This window comes from Penicillium digitatum, chromosome 5, assembly GCF_016767815.1.
Source record: "Penicillium digitatum chromosome 5, complete sequence".
NCBI classification, from domain to species: Eukaryota; Fungi; Ascomycota; class Eurotiomycetes; order Eurotiales; family Aspergillaceae; genus Penicillium; species Penicillium digitatum.
Window position 1 is genome coordinate 1,543,045 of NC_089388.1, and position 10,646 is coordinate 1,553,690.

General features: G+C 48.9%; 3 protein-coding genes across 3 annotated transcripts; all 3 read right to left on the reverse strand.

The window, feature by feature from the left end:
- Positions 1-2,665: 2,665 nt before the first annotated feature.
- Positions 2,666-5,095, reverse strand: Pdw03_1745 (uncharacterized protein; the record flags this gene model as incomplete). The annotated part of the gene is made up of 3 exons (XM_066099987.1): positions 2,666-2,716; positions 4,459-4,666; positions 5,073-5,095. The coding sequence occupies 3 exons, from the start codon at positions 5,093-5,095 to the stop codon at positions 2,666-2,668; spliced, it is 282 nt and encodes a 93-aa protein (XP_065957714.1).
- Positions 5,096-5,571: 476 nt separating this feature from the next.
- Pdw03_1746 (1,3-beta-glucanosyltransferase Bgt1) lies at positions 5,572-6,658 on the reverse strand (the record flags this gene model as incomplete). Its single annotated transcript, XM_014681029.1, has 3 exons — positions 5,572-5,968; positions 6,033-6,326; positions 6,399-6,658. 3 exons carry the CDS (start codon positions 6,656-6,658, stop codon positions 5,572-5,574), a joined length of 951 nt encoding a protein of 316 aa, XP_014536515.1.
- A 1,866-nt stretch (positions 6,659-8,524) lies between these two features.
- Positions 8,525-10,165, reverse strand: Pdw03_1747 (GLE1-like; the record flags this gene model as incomplete). The annotated part of the gene is made up of 1 exon (XM_066099988.1): positions 8,525-10,165. One exon carries the CDS (start codon positions 10,163-10,165, stop codon positions 8,525-8,527), a length of 1,641 nt encoding a protein of 546 aa, XP_065957715.1.
- Positions 10,166-10,646: the final 481 nt, after the last annotated feature.

Genomic DNA, 10,646 nt, shown 5'->3' on the forward strand with positions numbered 1-10,646 from the left:
CGAAGCAGAAGGTTCCTCACGATCCACGTGTACTCACGGAAAAGAATCCTTCCCCACCACCTCGAAATTGTGCTGATTGGGTCGACGATGTTTTGAAGGAGGCGAAGAACAAGCTAGTGGGATGAGGCTTCGATTATAAAGGAATAAATGTGGAACCGAGGGGATAGCACCAGGAGTTGTTGAGGGTAGATTAGATTTTCAAATACCTATTGTATGTAGTGACCAGACCTTGATACACATACACGCTAAATCAATAGCTTTTCCATCAAAAAAGAGTGTATGAAGAATTCAGCGTGATACGGTTAGAGAATTTGCATCAGGTAGTCTGTCCAATCACTCTGCCAGCCCCATACAAGTAGTGCCTTTGCGAATTCCCAGTATTCTGGATACCAACCACTTCGCTCCCAGTCTATAATGGCGACCACATGTCCATCTTTCACCATAACATTCTGAGGCCGGATATCACCATGCGTAAATAAGATGCGGTGGGATTGAGAAAGCATTCCACTAAGAAAACTTTTGATGTGGCGTTTCGGCACATTCTTTTGATAGGCGTTAAGGAGAGCCCTGTTTAAGTCCCGCTCCGAATCGAATGGGCCTTTTCAAAGAAATAATCAGTCCAGATCAAGCGGTCCCTGCGTGTTCCATTCCCACGAGGCGGGCTCTGCAATCTTCATAGGCAAGGCTGGGGTTTGTATCGGGTCAATGATTGGCTTCCAAGGAGATGACTAAATCTGTTAATCGCAACAAAAGGGCGTCGCAGGCAGACATCAGCTGAACAAGACTTGCTGCTTGATTATTGTGTTCTCCTTCAACACAATGATTCAGAACATACTGTCGTGCTTAGAAAAAAAGCAAGTCTCGTGATGCTGCAGCAAGGATGGACGCAAGGCTTCCTCTTTTCCGATGCGAGTAACTGCAGTCTCCAGTGAGAAGATACTGTCGCATGTTGTTGGAGTTCCACTGCACTTAAAGTCGGTCGTCTCGAAACATTCCATTGTGATATATGCGAAGGTTGCACAATCGTGAGAATCCGCCAATGAATCTACATGAGCAAGTATTATCAAGAGGAACTTTAAAGCACTGCGTGATGTTGCCCTCGAACGGTCAGGCAACACAAAAGAATGTATCTGTACTGTCCAGTCGTATCGAAGAGTATCCAGGATGCTGAAGATAACAATCAAGATTTCTGCTCGAATGCCTGGGCTTAGACCACCGAGCCAGGCCTGAACCTCCTTTGGTCGAATATTTCCATCGTTCAGTTTCGCTTCGAGAGTATTAGGATAAAATAACGTTCCAGCAGAAAAATGCGGTATCAAGTCTGCGATCAGCCTCCTTTATCGAACTCTTTTAGCTACTCCGGTGCAGTAGCTCACTTGAACTCCCCAGTAAAAATCTAGGTATTGAATGAGTACTTGGGGCGGATATGCGAGCGCTCGGTCTTTCATCGGGATTCCTGTCTGTTTATTCCAAGTTTCCGTAGCTTGGCAAACAAAAATCCTGCCCCCCCCCCTGGGCTGCAAATTGTCGCTGTGACTTTTTCCAGTAGGATCGGCTTGTTTCCAATTCTTCCAAGACATTTGCTGATCTGGTGCGGGACTCGGTTTCGACGAGAGGTTGCAAGCCGCGTTTACTGAGACCAATGAGACTTTCCATTTTCACAAGCAAAAATGAAACCATCTCCGATTTTTATGGCGACAGGAGAGCAACCCTCATCTTCTTGAATTACCAGGTATCCAGTGTATCTTCGGCATGTCCCAAGATGTCATGACTTTGCGTGAGTGTTTGAAATTGTGCCTCCAAGGGTTGACCCGCCAATGAAACTTCGCTGGAACGGAATAATAAGACCTGCCCACGGGTCATACTACCCAGACAAGCGAGATTGACAAGTTCGGCTACCAAAAATGGATACGACTCGTTCTTTTGAAGACCCATTAATCTCACCTGCTGTGCGAAGAAATCCAAGAAAAAAGGACCGTGAATAACCTCTCATGTTCGTGCTCCTTCCAGGAGGGATGGAAGTTCTTTTCTACCCCGAACGCCAGGAATGGGGAAGGGAGAGCTTCATAGAAGGCCATAGTTACTACGTAACCCCACTCGACCCGATTGCCTTACCATCATTCCGTAATATTTATCTTTGAACGCCATCAGAATGCAAGTTACCGTTCGTAGCCATTCAAAGTGAACGACAGTCTGGAACTAGTATCCCTGCTAAGCCAGAAATGCTTCCGAGATAAGGTCTACAATCAATCTATTGAACTGCATCCAAATATACGAACTAAAAGAATCATCCGCAAGGCCACAAATGACTGGGCTCGTAATCGCTTTGACCGACGTGGCATATATCTAATGCTAGACGCTTTCGATTTGCCTGGCCGTCCTTTACCCTTCTGCTGCCCCCCAGGCTGCTCTTCTGGGCGCCGAATTTTTCGAGACGAGCGCGTCGCATGCTGTGATGAAGATTCCAGCTTAGGACCAGGTTCTATATTTGCTGCCTTTGCTGTTCCCCTCGTCACTCGGCGTGCAGAAAATCTCCGCCGATTTGAGTCAGTGGTCGTCACTGGGCATCCAGAAGAGGAGGCGGAAATGTCGGTTTTAGACGGGCAGGCTGATGGCTTCACGACGGTGATAGGGCCGGGTCTCATCAATCGAGGATCAATATTTGTCATATCGAAATCGACAGAGGAGGCGGGATTTTCAGTGCCTTGCCGACCCACTAATTCCATAGATGTTTCTCTGGAAGAACCGTCACCGTGGCTAACCCGTGGCCTTTCGGTGAGATGACATAGTTTAATTTTGATATCATATTTGTGTTCTTTATTAGCATAGGCTAAAAATTCGGTGATTTTGGCAAACTTGGGAAGAGTGCGACATGCTTCCCAGTTGCAACTGATCCCGTCGTGTGCATGAAGCAGATGAGAGTCCGGGATAGGGAGCTCCCAGTCTTCTTCAGCGGAACTATCAGCATCGCGTTCCTCAACATCAGATTCGCCGAGAAGCATTTGCTTGATCTGCCTGTCAACTTCAAGCACGGGGGCATTATTAAAATAGTCCTTTCTGGCTGTCTCGCGAGTTTCGATCGCCGATGTTTTTCGAAGTTTGCCCAGGTCTTTTTTGACGGTCTCATGCCTTTGGAAGAGGTGTGGAAAGGTGTCACGGGCGTTCTTGATTGTGCCAGCCACGGACCGCATCTCCGCCATGAGCTCTCTTTTCTCGCGTCTAAGTTGCAGAATTCCAGGGTTTTGGAAAATAGCACGTTTATGCGCTTCGGTAAGATCAGATGGTGCCGATAGATCTCTCTTCCTAAGCATGCTCCCAGCGAAACGTACCAGACCATCTTGGGAGGGTCGAAGAAGAACGACATGCTGAAGGTCGCGCGCAATAAATTGCGATTGGTAATGATTTTCAAAAACTGCGTCGCCAGACTGACCGAGCACCCTTTGTCGCTCCTGGCTGATAAAATTTTCTGCGAGTAGATAGTCAGCCCCGTTGTGAGATATCCCATCTATCATAGCGAAGATGAATCCATCATATCGCGTTCACCAAATAACATACTGTTGACTTCATTTGCCGTCCAGCGGCGGAAATTATAATGCCCTGTATCGTCTTCAAATCTAGCATCTCGACCCAACTCCTTGAGCGCCTGCCGACTTAAATCATAGGTCATTGGCAAAGACCCATCGAGTCCGTAGCCGTAGGGAGTGCGTTCAAGACGTCGAAGGAAGGGTACATTAAGAACTTCGGGCTTCCACCGGAGGGGAAGAAATGGACTGCCTCTTGGAACTCGTAGCCGCCAAATGAGCTCTGGTGTGAGGTCGGTATTAGCAAAAGACCCATCGCGGAAAGCGAAGGCAATGATTTGAGCTATCGGGCAATATGCCAGTTGATAATCGCTGTGCATGAAGAATTTGGTTCTGTTAGCAAGGATCAGTATCGAAGTTGCTTCATGAGAAATTCAAATCAAAAATTTCAGCTTACCCATCAGCACCTTCCGGTCGACCTTTGAGATTGCGAAACTCGATGATGGCACAGAGGACATCACGTTTACTTTGAGGGTCTTTCAGGTAGAGAAGTTCAATATCGCGATAGCACACCGAGTCCGGAAGATCTTTCAAGGTAATGTGCTTTGGAAGATCACTCTGGAAGGTATCATCCCGTTTGCGTTTGCCCAAAGCTGGAGTGCCAGGTGATGAGGTGTCTTGAGGAAGCAAGACGCCAGGTCGCGTGCCTGTGATGGCGGACCAGAGCTGGACTGTAGCAAACTGAACAATCATGCTCCTATGACGAAAGAATCTCGAATGGACCCAGTGATGCCGGTAAATCACACCAAATACATCTATATCTAGAGTGTTTTTGTCCTTCGTTCATCGGGGGATTCTGCACTCAGCTGGAAACAGACCTACGAGAAACTTTTCAAGATTAGCATACTCTTTTAGGGACGTAAGGGACATTACTTACTCGTCGCATCTGTTGACGGGCATCCTCACCGACGCGGCGACGGGCGAATAGCTCGAAGTATTGACAAAGGCGTCGCCAGTATTCATCATACGACTGAAGCAGTTTCTTTCGTGATGTTTTGAACATCCAGTCAAAAAAGTTCATGTAGATCGTCTGATCCTCCAAAAGAAGAAAGTCCACATAATCCTCGTTCGATTGAATGCAAAATCTATTCTCGTGTTATTCCCAGTCACAAGACTTTTCCCGACCAAGTGAGAACTTACTTTCGCCAATAACGTTCGATGACAGCGATGCCTTCTAAGGTCTTTGGCTTAAAGTTTGAAGGGAGCCATCCAAGACTGCGAAAATGTTCCAGTCTGGCTCGAGTTTCCTAGCAATGAATGGGATCGGTCCAGTATTGGTGCTCATTGGTGTTCAGGCGTAGGTGCCATGAAGGAGATCAAATACAAAGACCAGGGTGGAAATGTTGTGCTGTGGGAAACGACAACGTCAAGGTCGGCTTGAGGCGTGGGCAACGAGGATGAGAGAATGGGAGGTGCAAGGACACAGGAGGGGATGGAAGGCGAAGCATCTTATAGGCGCTCAAATGGACCGGGCGAAAAGGTAGGGGACACGAATTCAGCTGAAAGGGAGCCATTTTCGGCGTCTTTTTGGTCGCCAGTGGAAACGAGGGGAACAAGTGTGCAAGTCGAGCGTCAACATCAGGACTGGAGGATGACTAAAAGTGCTGGGCGGGTGCAGAATAGAGGTGTTACAGGGCAGTGGGCGGTCAAGGGGCGGCTGGACGTCCAAAGTTACGGGTGGAAAGGCAGCCGTTTCTGGCCTCAAAAGCGGTCATTTTCGGCGCCAATCCCACTGGTCCTCATATTCTAGTTGTAAACTATAAGGTATGTTTTATATTGTAACTGCCATTCGAATTCAGCGCAACGATGCAGCAATTTCCATGTTATTATTCGCTTATGCAGTAAGAGGCAATTAAACCATATTTTCATTTGAGTAGGAGATTAGAATCCCCGGAATAAATCAATACAATCTGAAAAAGAAACCGCTAGTCGCGGACAAGCCATCAAAGCAAAGACACTTGGATGAAGCGAGCAAATAGTCACACATTGTCTATTCGGGGCAAGAGGTGTCGAACTTGACCTTGCGGTCCGCGGTGAACAGACCCCAGTGCTTCTCATCCTTCATTTGGCCGTTGTCACCCTTGGTATCGGGCTTCCAGGACTCATCGAAGGCCTCGAAGTAAAAGAGATCAACACCCCAATCGAGCATGCCACAGATACCAGTCTTCCAGAATTTCTCAGCATTCTTGGTACCGGCCTTGGCAGCCTGGTAGTCGGAACCGCCATCGGTGGGCCAGCCGGTCTCACCTGTGACAATGTTGATTTGGTCGGCCTTGTCACCGGCAATCTTCTGAATGTGCTCCATAGCGCCGGCCATATCGTCGAAGTAGGTCTGGTAGGCCTGGTCGGCGGCAGTACCCTGCCAGTAAGCAAAAGCATTGGCCAAGCTGTGCAGTGGGGTCAGTATTGTTGCGCAAAGTTCCCATTGTTGTTCTTTGTTTTCCCACTTACACATATTTTACAACGGGCTCCTGGGTGAATAGTGCGTCACCGGTGCCATCAGCGAGCTTGTTCCAGCTCTCGGCGGTGCCGACAAGGACACCCTCGGGCACGTTATCCATGACGTGGCTGATGTAAGAGTGGAGCTGGGGTCCAGTCAAGTCACCACGATAGAGAGTCTCTGATCCGACGGTGATGGCGTGAATGACGTCCTCGTAACCGGGGATGGCCTTCTGGATGGCGGCCCAATCTCCCTTGAAGGAAGGCTCCTCCAACAGATTATTGGGATCGGTAGGCTTGCCAAGCCTAAATACAATGAGCTTGGTTAAATATAGTTCCAATTAGGGGGTGGGGGAAATAGTTCAAAAAAAGACTTACCAAATGCCGAGAACGACCTTGAAGCCCTTGTTTTTGGCAGCAGGTAGGATGTTTTGAGGAGTCGTACACTCAGTGCCGGAGTAGGTACGGACGAGAGTAGACAGGCCCTTCAGGGCATCGAAATCAGCCTCATAGTCGCTGGTGGACTTGCAGGTCCCATCGGGGTTCTTATCACCGAGCGAGAAACCGAGAGTACCCTTAGCAGAGACCAGGGCCGGGGCAGCGGCCAGCAGGAGGGAAACAAGACCAGAGGTTCGCATTGTGAAAGATAGGGGAAAAGAGAGAATGAGAGACTTCAAGAGAGAAAAGAATGTAAGGGTTTAAAAAGAAAAAGAAGGTACGTCAGGGTCCAAGAAGAAAGACCCTGATCGGAGATTCGGGGGGTTTAGGCCCTGACACTGGCACTTCTCCAGTTCCCCACTGGAGTTTATAGGGGTGCAGCTTAAACCAATCAAACTAAAGGAAGCTATTCTTGGACCCGTGGATGAAACAACTCCCCTTTTGAGGTCTGAACTGTGTAGATGTATGACTGGGGTGAACCATTTTTACCATTTTTACAGTGATGTTCTTTAACCGGATCAGAATTCCCTCACAATCTCATTGAAAGATTCTAATAAGTGTAGTATTTAAGACCCATCTTTGATCTCCTTCTCTTAGATACAGCTGTAGAGTCGTGATGTCACCTTGACAATGCCCAGATACCTAGATGCCCCGATTCAGATTGATTTCTGGAATAGCGCCCCCATGTGGAGAGACTTGGGGGAAATCGATCGGATGGCAATGACCCCCATTCTGTTTTGTCCACACCGCCCACAGCCTGCCGATCCCACTCGGGGAAGAGAACCATAGAGAGATATGTCTTTGGAACGGAATTGCCTGTGGTTCACTACAATCTGGCCAGGTCGGCTTCTCTTTGCACAATTACTTTGTCGCCTTGGGACACAATACAGTGAGGACCTGGCTCGTGCATCCCCGATTTTGTCCCTTGCTGCCAAAATGAGCTTGGGAGATCTCAAACCACCTGCGGGGTTCACAATTAGCGAATCACTCTGGTCAACCAGGTAACATTCACACAGGATCCATTGTGTAATGTTAGAGAATTGCCTCTCGTTGTGGATTGGTTAGTGGCAATCAAGAGTGCCCCATATCACTGTTGGCCATCCTGAACCGTATCGAGCCACCCCGACGTCACTAGGAAGAAGACCTATAAGATCCGTACAATAGAGATTCGGCTCAGTTGAGGTTCTGTCAGTTCTGTCCCTATAGGCCATATATCGTGAGTTCACATCTGGCTTTCTTTGTAGTCTACCCGAGTCTGGAAACATTCAAGAGTCCACTAACCCTTCTCATACAGACACGCGCAAGAAGGCATGTTGACAGATATAGACACATCTCATAGACATTGCCCTTCCTCTGCCCAAAAATCAAAGTCAACCGTCGGCATTTCCCAGCCCCGCCCAGCTGCAGCTCCATCTCTGGATGGATGCCCAGGCTCTATTGAGTAGTAGCATTGATAGTCTGATCAAGCTACACTAGTGGAAATATCATTCGAAAATGTGGACAGGTGGCCAGTGAATGAGATGCCTAAAGCCAGTAGGCACCGAATGGCAGGGGTGGGATGAGTAAGGGGTGGATTTGGTGCATGTTATTCCCGAGGTCTTCAGAGAGGATTGAGAATGGGGAGATGAAGGAGGCACTCGAAAATACGGGCTTTTAGTTCTGCGGGGGTTAGGATTAAAATTGATGTGCTAGTTGGGCACTAAGCCACGAAGCATGTGAGTGGGGGCTTGTCAGAGTCTTCGATGCGTTGGCAGTGGCTCTGTGGCTTGGGAGTTCCTGGGGTTAGCCGAGACCGCGTGGAATGCCAATGTAACATTGTGGCCAGACTCACCCGCTTGGTTATTATAGTATGCTGGCATTGATTGTAAGATTTCAGCTATTGTTAACAAGCTCTATCATACAAAGTGTTTCAGACATGATCCATGGAGGGTATGATAATATCCGGCGATAGATGATGAACAGAACGCCTTGTGGTTTCTATTACCTCCAGCCAGTCTTTGCTGGGGCTACTTGTGTGATCCTAAATTTTTGAACCCCTTCCCAAACCGAACGCCCGCCAGCCCAAATCACAGCGCAAAATTCTTCTCCTTGAGGTAGAGCTCCTTGAGGGTGCTCAGTTGGGTCACAGCCATGGTCTCCCGCCCGAGCTTGCGGGGAAGGTCGACGATGACGTAGTGCATCATGGCGAGCCCGTACTGCCCAAAGAATCCAATAATACGATCGCCAGATGATCGGAGGAGGGCTGCCAGGAGAGCAATTTGCGTCTCCTGCAACTCTGACGGTGAAATGGCCAGAATCTTGTGAATAGATGCCCAGAACATGGTGTTCGGGAATGGGTTACGACGGGGTGACTTCGCGAAGTTGCGAAGGGTCATAGCAGCATATCCCGCACCAAGGGCGGTCATGCGATCCATGTGAACCTGTTCAGTAATCCAAGAACCAGTGTCTGCAGAACGCCACCAACCTAGAACACGACGTCCGCCCTCGGTCTTGTCATTGCCTGTGAATCCCCACAGAGCGGGACAGACAACACGGTATTTGGCCCACATAATATCGGACATGTGTACTCCTTTGTATGTGAACATATCGAAGGAGAAGATTTGAGCAGCAATGATGCCGATCGGTTCGGCGTGGGATTGTTTGATGGAGGCTTCAGCCAAGAGAGAGGAAATCAAGCTCTTTGCAAGAATGTTTAATCCATAAATGAGCATTGCCGGTACCCTATTCTCTGACTTTGCAATCTCTTCAGGTGGGAAAGCGATGAAATTCCGAATATCCACTGTTGGCTCCGGGTAGGCAAGAGCTTTCTCAAGTTCGGATTTAAGTTGAGTGATCTGAGATTCGTTCAGATAGTCAGTATCCAGACACAGACATCCGATAGTGAGGAAGGGGTTTTGTACCTGTTGCTTATTCGCACCGGTTCCAGCTCGAAGCTGGCCAACGGATTTTTTGATGGAGCGCCGTAAGTTGCCCATGGTCGCCTTGAGGTCAGGCTGGGCTTGGCCAATGTCCTTGAGCCATTTGCGCATTCCTTTGAGAGTCTTGTGTAGTTCAACGTAACGTTGCTGCTCTTGGATTTCCCCTGCCGAAAGATTCCCAGCACCAAGTTTCTGCTGCTGTTGGCTGCGGGCCTTTTGGTCGGCCTCTTCCTGCAACTTTCGAGCCTCTTCATCCTGTTTACGTTTCTGGGCGTCGGCCTGCTCGCGTTCTTTGCGGAGCTTCTCCTCAATCGCGGCTTTGCGTGCGGTTTCAAGGGCAGCAGCTTTCTTAGCCGCCTCCTCCTGGGCTTTCTTCTCGGCCTGCTCTTTGGCTTGGCGTTCAGCCTCAACGCGTGCGGCTGCTTCTCGTTCGCGGCGTGCTTTTTCAGTCTTTTCGCGTTCAAGTCGTTCTTGTTCCTTGCGGATCGCTTCTTCCTTCCGCAGGCGCTCTTCCTCTTCGGCGAGGAGATGATCTTTTAAGGTTGTCTCCGCTTCCTCGCGGACGCGGTCGTGGAAGGCGGCAGCCTGGTCAAGAGCAGCCGTGTGGACTGCTTCACGCTCACGGTCGATCCGGTCAAGATTCTCGTAAAATTGTATTCGCTCATACTGGTGTACCTTCTTCAGATCAGCGTCAAAAATTTTGACCTGCTCGAGATCGCGGACGAGGTCAAGCATTAGCTGCTTAGACGGACTGTCCAAAGGTGGGACATGGGTTCTGAACCGAGTCATTGTGGGTGTCGACATTTGAGTAATTATTTCTTTGTTCCCAAGGTCGCCGGCGAGGAGTGGTTGAGTGGTGAATGTTTGAGGAAAGAGAGTGGAGGTTCGGAGGAGTAGTGAGGGGAAAGGGTAGTCAAGTAGATATGTAGAACTCAAGTGACTGAGACCATGTCCGTGGCCAGAGTAGTTCAGAAGTGTCTTGAGTATAGAACAATATCTCAAAGCGAAGTGAGGTTCACAACTGATGTACCATCAATCTGAATTTGACGGTAGGAGGAAGGAGGAACGGCACAGCGTAAGAGTAATTGCACCTAGTCTTTGAAGGGACGGAGGAAGAACGTAAATTGCGCGTGCAGATAGTGAATAATTGGACGTTGTCGCGTCAAAACTGGTAGAAGGGAGGGTCCATGGAGATTGAAGCTATCGGAAGGTTGGGATTAGCATAGATGTAGCTTTCGAGGGGCACAAACAAAATCAAGCGTTTGGCTGC